The following is a 15499-nucleotide window of genomic DNA, read 5'->3' on the forward strand; positions in this document are numbered from 1 at the left end:
GAGGCACTTGTCATAGGAGCAGCAAGAGCATGCGTCATCCATTATGGTCCTTTCCGTGGGGCTTGCTGGCTGCATTGGGAGGGAAGGGCAACTGAGCAGGCAGTGTTGGATGAAGAAATAGTGGGAAAGTGCCGCATCCGTGGTGACTCTGGTATTCCCTGTCCCAGGACAGTGGAGAAAGGGGAATCTGACAGAGGGAAAGAAGTGGTCTGGGGTGGGAGGAAGGAGAGGTGCCTGACGTGAATCTCAGGACACTTTCCACTGACAGAAGCGGAGGCTGTGTCTGTGGATCAGCGGGGTCTGGCATCTTTTGCCGCGCATTGTATGACAGGAGGCTCTGGGAGGATCGCACGTAGCCCCCCAAAGCTGTTTGCCCGGGATGGCCGCCCTGGGCAGACAGGGCAATGCGGCGGGCGCGCGCGCGCACGATACCTCCGCGGGGCACTGCCCCCTCGGGCGCGCGGGCGCGCCCAGCCCCACCCCCTCCCTCTGCCCCTCTCAGGGCTCCGTGGACCCGGCCCCCGGAGCCGTGCACGCCCCCTCCGCGAGCCAGGACCCCGGGCCGCGCGCTCCCCGCGCCCCGTCCCCGCCCGCCGGGCGCGCGCGCTGGCTCTCGCTCCCGCTCCAGCTGGCAGCGGCGGCGGCAGCGGCGGGGATTGTTTTTGTTGTCGCTGAGGCCGGAAGAGCCGTGGGAGCCGGGTCCCTGTCCCCGGGCCAGGCGCCGCCGCCGCCGCCGCCCCCTGCCCGGCGCCCGCATCTCCGCGGCGCCCCTCCTCAGCGCCAATATTCCGGAGATCAAGCGGTACGCGGCGGCGGCGGCGGCGGCGGGGCCCGGAGCGGGAGGTGCCGGGGACCGGGGCGAGGCGGCCCCCGCCGCCGCCATGGAGGCGCTGGGACCAGGTGAGCAGCGCGCTCGGGCCAGGGCCGGAATGGGGCCCCGGGACGGGTGGGTGGGCCGGGCCGTCGCTCCAGGTCGCCCTCATAGGCTCCCTCGTACCCGGGTTCGGGCCGTCAGGCTCCGGGGAGTGAGACCCGTGCCCCATTGCGCAAGGCGGGGGGGACTGACTCGGGCCTCTGGGGGCGGGGCCGCGCCCCAGCTTGGAGAGAGGAGCCAAATCTCGAGGTCTAAGGGAGGGAAGCCCAGGAAGGTGACCCGCGTCCCCAGGTAGAGGAGAGAACTGACCCAACCTCAGGGAAGTGGTTGAGAGGAGGCCAGTTTGGGCCTCCAAAGGGACCATCTGTGCCGGTGTGCTGCGGAGGCGTGGCTTGGACTGGACCGGACCGGGAAGGTCCCCCCACCTACTAACAGGGGTGTCCTTGGTTTTGGACTGCAGCCCTATTTTTTTCCCCCACTGGCAGAGGTCCAGAACCCTCAGATAAGGAATGCCCGTTGTCCCCAAGGCCAAGGGGCAAAGTACTCACGCTTTCTTGAAGATACCCGAAGTGTCGGGGAATATGGTCCTATGTCTCTTTCTGTCAGTTTATGTGACAATGTGACAGTCCCAGAGTTGTCTGGGCTAACACCTTAGTGACAGGCGAGTTAGCAGCCAGCTGGCTCCAGCACAGGTTTTAATGCCCTGAGTTCTCTTCTGACTGGGTTATGAGTGGTTGTGAGGATCAATGAGGGAGAAAGTGCTTTGGAAGCTGTAATTTCCCATCTTTATGAATGGCCTCTGGTTATCTACCCCACTCTACCCTAATCAGAAGAACCATTCCAGGTTGTAACAAGTGCTCTGCAGATTGAAGCCTGCTGCTCCCACCTCCAACCCCATCAGGTTTCTAATGCTTTGGCTAAGTAGGGCAGGGTTTATGGGCTGTGATAGAATTAACTTCGATATCAAACCTTGTCTACATAATGGACTTAGTTGTAGAGCATTTCATTTTTTAGTGCATAGAAAATTCACTTTACCATTTGAGCTTGGAAACTTTGTGGTGTTGTTTACTTAGAACTTGTTCACGTCACTGAATGACTTAATCCCACTTTAATTTGCTGCTTAAACTATTTTTAAAAGGCTCTCATAATAAAATTTCATACGCCTTTAAAAATAAATTGCTTTTGTCACATTAATATTATTTGGTCTGACCTGTGGTGGCGCAATGGATCAAGCGTTGACCTGGAATGCTGAGGCTGCCGGTTGGAAACTTTGAATTTGCTGGGTCAAGACACATATGGAAGTTGATGCTTCCTGCTCCTTCCCCCTTTCCTCTCTCTGTCTCTCTCGCTCTCTCTTCCTCTCTCTAAAATGAATAAATAAAAAAATCTTTAAAAAAAAAATAAAATAAAATATTATTTGATAAACCTCAGTGAGTATTATGCTGGGTTACTTCAGCTCTAGCCCCCGGCTAGAGGCATGATCAAGTCTTTAGGAATGTAACAGACTTCTGTTCAAATCCAGTCTAGTAATTTAATAGTTGTATAACCTTGGGCAAGTTACTTAATTCCTTTGAACTTTCATTTCCTCATCTATAAAATGAAGTAATAATAATTATGTGCTGCGAGATTATTGTGAGAATGAAATGAGATAATATACGGGAGAAGTCTTATTGTAGAGATCAATGAATTATGGATACTACTAACATGTTTCTTCCCTCCTTCCCCTGTTAGTGAAGCAACTGTTGCATTTATGAGCTGGTATTGAAAGAGACTATGTAACTGTGTGAACAAACTGAGTTCATGGAAAAGATCAATCTGGTGGTATTAGGAATGTCTCAGGGATTTTTTTTTTTTTCATTTGATTTTAGCTGTTGCAGATTTGAAGCCTTACCAGTTTACCCAGGATTGTGGAAAATTAATTCTCACTAACTACATTTATAACATACTAATGATAAGCCAAAATATCACATAGATCTTTTCTGTTGATTGGATTATTTTCTCTCTTTTTAATTGATTTTATTGGGGTGACACTGGTTAACATAATTATACAGATTTCAGGTGCCCAATTTTACAGCACGTCTCTGTACACCGTATTGCAATTATTTTCTTGTCTGCTCTCTAGCAAACTTCTTTTCTGGTGTCACAGTACCTTGGAAACCCAATTAATAACAAGAAGTTGTGTGCCAAGCATAGCATCAGAGCAAAGGGAGTTGATAGTCTTGTGGGATATTTTGTCTACGTCGTTTTAGAACCTAGAGAAGTCCTGCTTCTTTGTTAAAGCGCACCAGTCTAGAATTCCATGCCCTCCTCACTTGAACAATCATTGACACATCCCTAGTCTTGCTCTGCTTTTCCTCACTCTACTTAGGTTTCTGACAATAATAACTTGGAAATATATTTAATTAGCCTACTGTTTATTTTGGTTATAGTAGTGATAGCTTTTATTTTACAGTGCTTCACAGTTTGGAAAGTGCTTTCATCACTATTAGCAAGCTCATCTGATCCTCCTGTGAGGTAGGCAAGGCAGATGAGAAAAGAGGTGGCCGAGTGGTGAAATGAGGAGGAGTTTGAGTCATCTGACCCCTAATCTAATGCCTTCTTTTTCATTTAAGGCTAACATCATCCATTCTATGTTATCATATTAGTTTCCTGTTTGGAAGATGTAATTTTCTGACTCTGTCACCAAATTTTGGGGGTGCCCCCAATATAAAGCCCAGGGATCTTTAAGCACTGTAATATTTATGCAAGTACAATCTACTAACTAATATTTATTAAGCATTTACTATTATTATTATTATTATTTAAGCCTTTTAAATGCATTATTAGCTCATGGGATCTTCACCATAGCCTTAAAAGATAGATGCTATTATTTCCACATATTCCCCATTTTACAGATAAGAAAACTGAGGCACAGGGAGGCTGAGAAACTGGCCCAAGGTCATACAGTTGGGGAGTGGTAAACCAGGGTTAAAACCCAGGCTGTTTGGTGCCAGAGCTTTAGCCACTGTGCTTTTTCTCCATAAGTAGTTTGCTAAACTCAAAGAAACCAACTTTTGGAATGGAAAATTTTTAGAATATAGTTTTCTGAATAAGTCTAAACTTGTTAAAAGAAATGATCACTCACCATTGGCTTTTCTTTCTTGCCAAAGAAAATAAACATGCTGTTTGCTTTTTCCTACTTCTTTCTTAATCTCTTTACTTTCATTTTTTCTGCCTCTGACCCTTTGGTATCAAGTAGTTTAGAGAGGTAGAGATACCAGAGGATTGAAGTATATTGGGGAACAAAAAGTGCTAGGCTGGAAGTTAGGAGACCTAGGTTCTAGTCATGATTTAAAATCAGAGTCATATGTCCTTGGGTAAGTGCTTTCATCACTATTAGCAAGCTCATCTGATCCTCCTGTGAGCTAGGCAAGGCAGATGAGAAGAGAGGTGGAAATTTGACCTGAATTTCTGTTTCCAAATTTCTATATCAAGGTGGATTTTGTCGAACTTTATGATATGATTTCTTAAGTGTATGTTGAAGTATGCAGGACTGACTTATCTGTGTGATTTGATTCGGTGTACCTGTCACCTTTGATATTATTTATTCACCTCCCTTTTACCTTGTTTGTAAATATCTTATCATACCCAGTGCAAATCCTCTTGTACACCAGAAATGGAACTTAACTCCAAAGAAATAATAATAATTTTATTCTTTTTTTTTTTTTTTTCAGAGACAGAGAGAGAGTCAGAGAGAGGAATAGACAGGGACAGACAGGAACAGAGAGAGATGAGAAGCATCAATCATTAGTTTTTCATTGTACGTTGCAACACCTTAATTGTTCATTGATTACTTTCTCATACGTGCCTTGACCGCAGGCCTTCAGCAGACTGAGTAACCTCTTGCTCGAGCCAGCGACCTTGGGCTCAAGCTGGTGAGCTTTTGCTCAAACCAGATGAGCCCGCACTCAAGCTGGTGACCTTGGGGTCTCGAACCTGGGTCTTCCGCATCCTAGTCTGACGCTCTATCCACTGCGCCACCACCCTGTCAGGCAATAATAATATTTTTAGTATAAATTATGTACTTTTGCTTTAATGAAAAATACTTGTCAATTTTGGGGTTTTAGAGATGACTAGGTTTCTGTTTAGGGTCTATCTGGAACTGCTAGAAGGATTATTGGTAGTGGTCAGTTCAACATTTATTGAATTTCTACAACGTAGTGGTTGTTGAATTAGGTCTTGAGGAGAGAATGATGAACTTGAGGTCCATTTCTTCTAAGTTTACAGTTTAGTGGGGAAGCAGAGTAATTTAACAGGTTGTTTCTACACACTTTTACAAAGTGATTTGTTATACACAGTGTCTTCGGAAACACAGAGGCTACATTCTGCAGTCTGGGAGATTCTGGAAAAGCTTTCCAAGGAGGTCACACCTGATCTGAGTTTTGAAGGATGAGCAGAATTTAGGAGATGAATGAACAATGAATTTAATCTGTGAAAAGATTTCCATATTTAAAGAATTAGTATATGGTGACCTGACAACACAGATTTTATTAAAGCATTTGCTTTGATGTTCTTAAGTGATGTTGAACCAGACAGCTTCTTGCATCAAAGTTTTCTTTCCTCTGTAAGTTGTCTTTGTTCTTGGCAAAATGCCATTGCAATAAAAGAACCTGTTGTAACTTTACATTGTAATCATAGCCCACTTTACTGAACACTTACTCATAGCAGAAAAGATGTAAATTTTTTTGGCTAGTGTCCACTTGACATTATCATCAGAAAGGAGTAAGGTCTTTTTGTAGACAGATATTTCCTAGGTTGTGTTTCCCCAAACCCACTCCATGTCAGTAGCAACCCCCCAACTGTGACAACTAAAAATACCTCTAGACATTTCCCAAATGTTTTGTGGGTGACAAAATCTCCCCTGGGTAGAAAACTACTGATCCAGACTGTGAGTTCTTGAAGACAGAGGCTATCTTTTTCCTGAGTCCACAGTACAGTTTAGACATGTATTAAATGAATATATACTGGTTAAATAAACTAGATTGTATGATCAGAAAATATCAGATTGTCCAGATTCTAAAAATATCAGGTTATAAACAGGAAAGTTTAGCAGTATTAGTATTGTTTTACTATCTAAATTAACAAGTAAATTAATAAATATAGCTGTTGCTTAACCTCCTCCTGTTCATACAAACTATAATAATGAAGGCTAATTTGTGAAAGATTAATAGGTCATCTCCACCCTAAAGATGATGATAGCACCTAGAGTCTAGAAATTTTTATTTAAAAATGTATATATTTTTTTCCCACAGAGACAGAGAAAGAAACAGAGAGAGGGACAGATAGGACAGACAGAGAGATGAGAAGCATCAATTCTTCGCTGCAGCATCTTAATTGTTCATTGATTGCTTTCTCACATGTGCCTTGACAGGAAGGGAGGGCTGGGGGAGGCTACAGCAGAGTGAGTTACCCCTTATACAAGCCAGTGACCTTGGGCTCAAGCCAGCAATCTTGGGCTTCAAGCCAACAACCTTTGGGCTCAAGCCAGCAACCATGGGGTCATGTCTATGATCCCATGCTCAAGCCATCGACCTGCGCTCAAGCTGATGAGCCTGTGCTGAAGCCCGATGAGCCCGCGCTCAGGCCAGCAACCTTGGGATTTCAAACCTGGGTCCTCTGCATCTCGGTCTGATGCTCTATCTACTGTGCCACAGCCTATTCAGACCATATGTATACATATATATATATGTATGTATATATATTTATTTGTTTATTTTTATTTTATTTTTTTTAATGAGATGAGGGGACTCATGTGCCCTGACTGGTATCCATCTGGCAATCCCTGTCAGGGGCTGATGCTCGAATTAACTGAACTATCATCAGTGCCTGAGGCTGATGCTCAGACCACCCGAAACACTGGCTGCAGGAGGGAAAGAGAGCAGATGGTCGCTTCTCATGTGTGCCCTGACTGGGGATAGAACTCAAGACGTCTATACTCCAGACCGACGCTCTATCCACTGAGCCACTGGCCATGGCCTAAAAATACATATCATTTTGTAAGCTTTCTACAGTAGCCAACGTCTGAGAGAAGTTCATCATACTGTCTAATTTTGATGTTCCTTGCAACATGGTAAAATAATAGAAATCTAGAAAACCTCAGGTCAGAAGACACCCCAAACTCCTTATATCATAGTATCTTTAGTGAATAATAAGATCTCAGTAATTAATTGTAGCTACCATCATCATCATCATCATGGAAGGAATATTATCCTTGTGACCAAACAGCACATCGAATGTCTTTCACTCTCTTCAGGACCTCCAACCAGCCTGTTCCAGCCACCTCGCCGTCCTGGCCTTGGAACTGTTGGAAAACCAATTCGACTGTTAGCCAATCATTTTCAGGTTCAGATTCCTAAAATAGATGTGTATCACTATGATGTGGATATTAAACCAGAAAAACGGCCTCGTAGAGTCAACAGGTAAGGATTAGGAAGAGTAGATTTCTATATAAATGCATATAATTACTTTTATTATGTACCATACTGTTTTCCAGTTCTTTTTTGTTGTTGTTGTTTTCTAATTCTTTCAACATGCAGGCTTTGTTTTTCTCTAAGATGATAATTCCTTTACTGTTTCATACTTGGTTATCTTCCACAGAGTCCAGCAGAGTGCTGGATACAGCATTGTTCAATAAGTAAATACATATTGGAGAAAAAAGGTCATTCTCTCATTGTCCAAGGGTAGCAGAAATTTATAAAAGTAGGTGAAGAAATTACTGTCTATGGTACATAGAACTATCTGGAAATTCAATTTTTGTTATAAGTGTTGGTAGTGGAAATGAGAAAAATATAACTGTAAGACAGACAGATCATCTTGGAGTATTGAAAAAAGTAAGCTGAGAGAGAAGCTCTTTAATTTCAGCATTATCCAAGAGGGGTTTGGATGAGATGATTTAAGTATTGTGGTCTGTATGACAGGAATTTACCAAGAAGTAGCCCTGTAGCAGATATTCTTACAGGGCGCTGAGAACACCCACTTTTCTTTTCTTTCCACGCTTTGATATTTAAGCAGTCTTTTGTATTAAGATCCTTGCTTTTCTAAGAATGCTCTAGCTATCTCTAACATTGGTAAGTCACAGTACCTGACTTTTCATTGACTCTAGCATTTCAAGGTCTCACAGACTCCATATTAAACTGAATACTATAGTTTCCCTGCAACGGCATTTGAATAAATAGGGCCTGCATACAATGGGATCTGGCATACTTGCATTTACACTTAAGTAAAGCTATGCCTGCTTGATTGAGAGAAAGGCTTTCATTGTACAAGGAAAAAACTACATGGGTAATCTTTGTGGAATGAGGATATTTCACAACATTCCCTTCTCTGCATTGTTTGGGAGCAGTTTGGAATAACACAAGACAGTATGCAGCCTGACCAGTGGCGGTGCAGTGAATTGAGCGTTGGCCTAGCATGCTGAGATCCCCGGTTTGAAACCCTGAGGGTGTCAGCTAGAGTATGGGCTTGCCAGCTTGAGCTCGAGGTCACTGGCTTGAGTGTGGGATCATTAATATGATCCCAAGGTCACTGGCTTTAAGCCCAAGGTCACTGGCTTGAGCAAGTAGTCACTGGCTTGGCTTGAGCCCCCAGGTCAAAGCATGTATGAGAAGCAATCAATAAACAACTAAATAAAGTGAAGCACCTCCAGGTTGATGCTTTTCATCTCTCTCCTCCCCCTCTCTCTCCCTTCCTGTCTCTCTCTCTAAAACAAAAAATTTAAAAAATGCAGAATTATAAATAGCCAGCATTAGTCAAAGGGGTTGACTTATTTCTTTGAGTATGATGTATCTTAGATTTATTGATCCTCAGATTTCTGCCTACTTTCTTTTCCAAAACCGGTATCATTGAATAAGGATATATATTTGAAAACAAACTTATCATTATTCAATTATGAACATGTCACACTTACATACTTAAGAAAGATTATTCTTTCTTATAAGGCTATATTTATCATAGGAGAGGAATTTTGAAAGCAGGAGTGTGAAAGGATGCCATAAATTTTCTCTCTCTTCCCTTTTAGTTCCCCCTTTTATTATCTTATAGTTGCTTTTGCTCACTTGTTGCTACCTTTCTTTAGTTAATTATTTTCTTAATTACTTGAATCATTGGTCACATTAACTCTTACTTTTTCCAAGGACTTTTGAACTGAATTTGGATGATTAAGGTATGATGATAGTTTCCTTACTATTCACCATTTTTCAAAGCTAACCTCCACTATCTCCATTACTGTTAAGGGAGGTAGTTGATACAATGGTGCGGCACTTCAAGATGCAGATATTTGGTGATCGGCAGCCTGGGTATGACGGCAAAAGAAACATGTACACAGCACATCCACTACCAATCGGACGGGATAGGGTAAGTGTTAAAAGTAAGAACTAGCTGGTCGCAATATGGCGACGCCCAGGATGGGCAGAGCACCCCCCTGGGGGGCAGAGCACCGCCCCTGGTGGGCGTGCCGGGTGGATCCCGGTCGGGCGCATGCGGGAGTCTGTCTGACTGTCTCTCCCTGTTTCCAGCTTCAGAAAAATGAAAAAAAAAAAAAAAAAAAAAAAAAAAAGTAAGAACTAGGCCCTGGCCAGTTGGCTCAGTGGTAGAGTATCTGCCCAGCCTGTGGATGTCCCAGCTTCAATTCCCAGTCAGGGCACACAAGAGAAGCACCCATCTGCTTCTCCACCCCTCCCCCTCTCGCTTCTCTTTTTCTCTTTCCCCCTCCCTCAGCCATGGCTCAATTGGAGCAAGCTGGCCTTGGGTGCTGAGGATGGCTCCATGGCCTCCACCTCAGGCACTAAGAAGAGCTTGCTTGCTAAGCAACAGAGCAATGCCTCTAGTGGGCTTGCGGGATGGATCTTGGATGCAGGAATCTGTCCCTCTGTCTCCCCTCCTCTCACGGAATTTTTTTAAAAAGCAAGAACTATTTATTAGACATGGGTCTAGTTCAGTAGTAATTACACAGGACAAAAATATCTCTTTTTATTTTATTTTATTTATTTTATTTATTTATTTATTCATTTTAGAGGGGAGAGAGAAAGGGAGAGAGAGAGACAGAGAGGGAAAGAGAAAGGAGAGAGAGACAGAGAGAGAAGGTGGGGAGGAGCTAGAATCATCAACTCCCATATGTGCCTTGACCAGGCAAGCCCAGGGTTTCGAACCGGCAACCTCAGCATTTCCAGGTTGACGCTTTATCCACCGCGCCACCACAGGTCAGGCAAAAAATATCTCTTTTTAAAATAATTCAATTCTTATGTTGTTTCTCATGGTGATAGATTTTTTTTTTTAGGTCCATATTCTCTTGTTCCTTAGTTAATTAATAGTTGAAGATTACATGAACATCAGAATTTAGGTTGATTATGTCATCTTTACACATATTCCAAATTTCTCACATTGGTAAAGTGCTACGTGAATCTGAACAAAGAAGTTTTTATAAATTGTAAAATTATTTTGTAACACCCACTTATGAAAATATTCATAATACCACAGTACCTTTTAAAAACATTTATTTTTAAAATTAGAAGAGCAGCATGTAAATATATACTTCTTATAAACTTATTTGGACAATCTAGAAATGCTATGGTTTTTCCTTTTCAGGGGAAACTTATAGTTTGGTATATATCAGTATCCTTTCAGATGTTTTTATGTGCATTAGCTATTTGTGCCTTTATTTATGTACATTCTTATTCATTTGCATATTGTTCTTTTTTTTTTGTATTATTTTTTTTTCTGAAGCTGGAAACGGGGAGACAGTCAGACAGACTCCCGCATGCGCCCGACCGGGATCCACCCGGCACGCCCACCAGGGGCGACGCTCTGCCCCTCCGGGGCGTCGCTCTGCCGCGACCAGAGCCACTCTAGCGCCTGGGGCAGAGGCCAAGGAGCCATCCCCAGCGCCCCGGCCATCTTTGCTCCAATGGAGCCTTGGTTGCGGGAGGGGAAGAGAGGAGCAGAGAGGAAGGGGGGGGGGTGGAGAAGCAAATGGGCGCTTCTCCTATGTGCCCTGGCCAGGAATCGAACCCGAGGCCCCCGCATGCCAGGCCGACACTCTACCGCTGAGCCAACCAGCCAGGGCTGCATATTGTTCTGATATATTTTTTTTATTTAACAATTTGTCAGGGCCCTGACTGGATGGTTCAGTTGGTTGTAGTGTCACCCCAATACACCAAGTTTGTGAGTTTGATCCTGGTCAAGGAACATGCAGGAATCAACCAATGAAAGCATAAATGAGAGTATCAAAAAATTGATATTTCTCTATCTCTGTCTAAAATCAATTTTAAAAATTGTTTAATGTCTGTGAGATCTTTCTATTTCTATACATTTAAAATCTACCTTATTTTTTAATTCAAAAATTTTGTATTATGGTAAAGTGTACATACATAACATAAAGTTTACTGTTTTAACTATTTTAAGTGTACAATTGTGTGGCATTAAGTGTATTCACATTTTTGTACAGTTCTGACCACTAGCCATCTCTAAAATTTTCTCATCATCTCAAACTGAAACTCTGTACCTATTAAACAATAACTCCCCATTTCCTTCCCCCAACAGTTCCTGGTAATCATTATTTTTTCTGTCTATGAATTTGACTATTCTAGGTACTTTATCTAAGTGGAATCATACACTATCTGTTATTTCGTGTCTGGCTATTTCACTTAGTGTAATGTTTTTAAGCTTCATACATTTGTAGTATCTACCAAATTTTTAAACTCTTGCATAATATTTGATATTAAATTATTCCCCTATTGGTGGACAGGTAGGTTGTTTCCAATGTTTTGTAATTACAGAAGTGTAAAATGTCTTTATGCATATACTATATTGAATATTTCTGGGGTCTTTCTCTCAGCCTTTGTAAATATGCACGTATATGTGTTTTTCCTTAGGTTGATATGGAAGTGACCCTTCCAGGTGAGGGTAAAGACCAAACCTTTAAAGTGTCTGTTCAGTGGGTATCAGTTGTGAGCCTTCAGTTGCTTTTAGAAGCTTTAGCCGGGCACTTGAATGAAGTCCCAGATGACTCAGTACAAGCACTTGATGTTATCACAAGACACCTTCCCTCCATGAGGTTCGTACCTTAGTTTGAATTCTTTGCCACAGATAATCAGACCCTTTTTTTGATAGTTTGCATTGGAGCCATTGAAAGTTTTCTGCATAAGTCATAGTTTAAAACTTGATTTCAATTTACAAAGTGGAGAATGAAGTGAAAGGCATTTCAAGTTTTATTGCAAAACATGCAAACTCTTATTTCTTCAGGTATACCCCAGTGGGTCGTTCCTTTTTCTCACCTCCGGAAGGTTACTACCATCCTCTGGGCGGGGGCCGGGAGGTCTGGTTCGGCTTTCATCAGTCTGTGAGACCAGCCATGTGGAACATGATGCTCAATATTGATGGTAGGATGGAACCCTCCTTACCCTCTAGTTTTTTTGCTCGTTTTCTTAGTCCTGTCCTTTCCCCTGAAGCTAAGTCTCCTTTCTCTCTGTTTCTTAGTATCTGCAACTGCTTTCTACCGGGCTCAGCCCATCATTGAGTTCATGTGTGAGGTTTTAGATATTCAGAACATCAATGAACAGACCAAACCTCTTACAGACTCCCAGCGTGTCAAGTTTACCAAAGAAATCAGAGGTAGGTATTTACATGACTGTAGTCTTGGAGAAGCAGTTCAACGTGGTGCAAAGAGCATGATCTTGGAGTCAGACTCACCTGAGCTTCCATCCCATCCCAGCTAGTTCTGTCAGTGGGACCGTGGGCAAGTTACTTAACCACTGTGAGCCTTAGATTATTCATCTCTCAGGTAGAGATTATAATAATGTATCTTATAAGATTGTTGTGAGAATTAAATACAGTTAGATATATAAAGCTTCTAGCACAATACCTGGCACATGTTAGGTACTTACTATTACCCTTACTCACTTAAAAAACATCTATTTTAATAAATAAAACAAGTTCATTTATTTCCCTTTTGGAATTTCTTTTCCTCTTTGCTTATTACTAGCTATTTTCTCTACTAGAATATAAGCTTCATTAGCACTAGAAAATAATTGTCACTTAGTAATTATGTATCAAATGGAGTAATAAATTAAAGTGATTATAAATCTTAAGTCATATTGGTTCTAATAGTTTCGGCTTAGCTGTGGCTTTTTGCCTCTACACAATGAATTTGGTCCCATATCCTTGCAACTTATCTCCTATGAGACAAGCAATGGCTTGTCTTTCTGAAGACATTTGAATCTGGTTTTATCATTATGATTTTTATTAATAATGATGTTTTTACTTTATTTTTAACTTCAGGTCTTAAAGTGGAGGTGACTCACTGTGGACAGATGAAACGGAAATATCGAGTTTGTAATGTGACTAGACGGCCTGCCAGTCATCAAACGTATGTTAACTACATTTAAAATGATAGCACTACATTTTTGGTAACAGAAGAAGCTACTATAATAATTTGAGGAATAAATATGCCATATTGTACTTTTTTTTTTTTTTTTTTTTTTTTACAGGGACCGAGAGAGAGTCAGAGAGAGGGATAGATAGGGATAGACAGGAACGGAGAGAGATGAGAAGCATCAATCATCAGTTTTTCATTCTGACACCTTAGTTGTTCATTGATTGCTTTCTCATACGTGCCTTGACTGTGGGCCTTCAGCAGACCGAGTAACCCCTTGCTGGAGCCAGCGACCTTGGGTCCAAGCTGGTGAGCTTTTTGCTCAAACCAGATGAGCCCGCGCTCAAGCTGGTGACCTCGGGGTCTCGAACCTGGGTCCTCTGCATCCCAGTCCAACACGCTATTCACTGCGCCACTGCCTGGTCAGGCTTGTACTTTTTTCAAAATCACAGAAAGCTTCACATTTAATCACCAAAGCTTCAAAAAATGTTTTTAAGCCCTGGCTGGTTGGCTCCGTGGTAGAGCATCAACTTGGTGTGTGAAAGTCCTGGGTTCGATTTCCAGTCAAGGCACACAGGAGAAGCAACCATCTGCTTCTTCTCCCTTCCCCCTGTCTCTCTTTCTCTCTCTCTTCCTTTCCTGCAGCCATGGCTCAATTGATTCTGGTGCATTGACCCCAGGCACTGAGTATGGCTCCATGGTGCCTTCACCTCAGGTGCTGAAAATAGCTCAGTTGTAAGCATGGCCCCCGATGGGCAGAGCATTGGCCCCAGATAGGGGTTGCCAGCTGGATCTTAGCCATGTGCATGTAGGAGTTTGTTTCTCTACCTCTTCCCCTCAAATAAAAATAAACAGATCAAAAAAAATTAAAATGCTTTTAGGCTGTGGCCAGGTGGCTCAGTGGATAAAGCATCATCTTGGCATATGGACATTCTGGGTTTGATTCCTGGTCAGGGCACACAAGAGAAGTGACCATCTGCTTCTCTCCCTTTCCCTCTCCCCCTTCTCTCCCTCTTCTCCTCCTGTAGCCAGTGGCTCGATTGGTTCAAGCATCAGCCCTGGGCACTGAGGATAGCTGAGTATTGACCCCAGATGGGGATTTCTGGCTGGATCTTGTTTGGGGTGCATGCATGAGTGTCTTACTCTCTCTCCTCCTCTCACTTAAAAAAAATAGAAAGGAAAAAAATTTTTCAAGAAATTTTAATAGATATTTGTAAAATGTACTTCCTGCCTTTAATTCATTTCACCTCTTAAACAGAGTATGCTAAGCATGGGTCAACATTTATTATAATGATGCAGAATCATCATTATAAACATAATTTATTATACTGTCATAATTCTTAGTGCATGGCCTATAGAGTCTATTAAGGGCTTTGAGTCAAATGAGGCTATCAGTGCAAGGTATATATCATGGAGCCATTGAAAGGTTTCTGCGTATGTCATAGTTGAAACTTGGTTTCAGTTTATGAACTTGTGTGGGTTTTCCTCCCTCCTTTTGGAGTTAGCTGTCACTTCTTCCGGCTGTCGGTGTATATGGCCCACCTCCAGCAGCACACTCGCTTCCACTTCCCCGACTTCTCATCCACTGTCAACTATGCCTAATGAGAAAATATGTATTAAAGTGCTTTTTAAAAACACCATATATGGCCTGACCAGGCGGTGGCGCAGTGGATACAGCGTCAGACTGGGATGCGGAGGACCCAGGTTAGAGACCCCAAGGTTGCCAGTTTGAGCACGGGCTCATCTGGCTTGAGCAAAAAGCTCGCCAGCCTGGACCCAAGGTCGCTGTCTCAAGCAAGGAGTTACTTGGTCTGCTGAAGGCCCACGGTCAAGGCATATATGAGAAAGCAGTCAATGAACAACTAAGGTGTCGCAATGAAAAAAACTAATGATTGATGCTTCTCATCTCTCTCCGTTCCTGTCTGTCTGTCTGTCCCTATCTATCCCTCTCTCTGACTCTCTCTCTGTCCCTGTAAAAAATAAAAATAAAAAAAATTAAATCACCATATATGTAAGTTTTATTCTTGTGATCTGTATCACTAAACCCATGTCTGACATAACATAAATAACATAAATATCGTTTCTTCTAAGTAAACAGTGTGAACCTAAATATATAAACTTTTCGTTATTTTGGTTACTCAGAAGCCTTTTAAATTTTTTTTGCTTATATTCTAATCTGACTTTATTTTAGATCTATGGTTCTCAATTTTTAAACTTGG

General features: G+C 42.4%; 1 protein-coding gene across 2 annotated transcripts in view; it reads left to right on the plus strand.

Moving 5' to 3' along the window:
- The first annotated feature begins 500 nt into the window (after positions 1-500).
- Positions 501-15499, plus strand: part of AGO4 (argonaute RISC component 4) — a 39915-nt gene continuing 24916 nt past the window's right edge. Inside the window, exons 1-7 of one of the 2 annotated variants that reach the window (XM_066375848.1) lie at positions 746-900; positions 7167-7332; positions 9145-9265; positions 11782-11963; positions 12152-12288; positions 12386-12520; positions 13187-13274. In XM_066375848.1, the coding sequence (XP_066231945.1) occupies positions 882-900; positions 7167-7332; positions 9145-9265; positions 11782-11963; positions 12152-12288; positions 12386-12520; positions 13187-13274 (848 nt within the window). In that variant the 5' untranslated portion in view covers positions 746-881. Of the gene's footprint in view, positions 901-7166; positions 7333-9144; positions 9266-11781; positions 11964-12151; positions 12289-12385; positions 12521-13186; positions 13275-15499 lie in introns of both variants that reach the window. The other variant, XM_066375849.1, reaches the window with a different exon arrangement.

This window comes from Saccopteryx leptura, chromosome 3, assembly GCF_036850995.1.
Source record: "Saccopteryx leptura isolate mSacLep1 chromosome 3, mSacLep1_pri_phased_curated, whole genome shotgun sequence".
Lineage (NCBI taxonomy): Eukaryota > Metazoa > Chordata > Mammalia > Chiroptera > Emballonuridae > Saccopteryx > Saccopteryx leptura.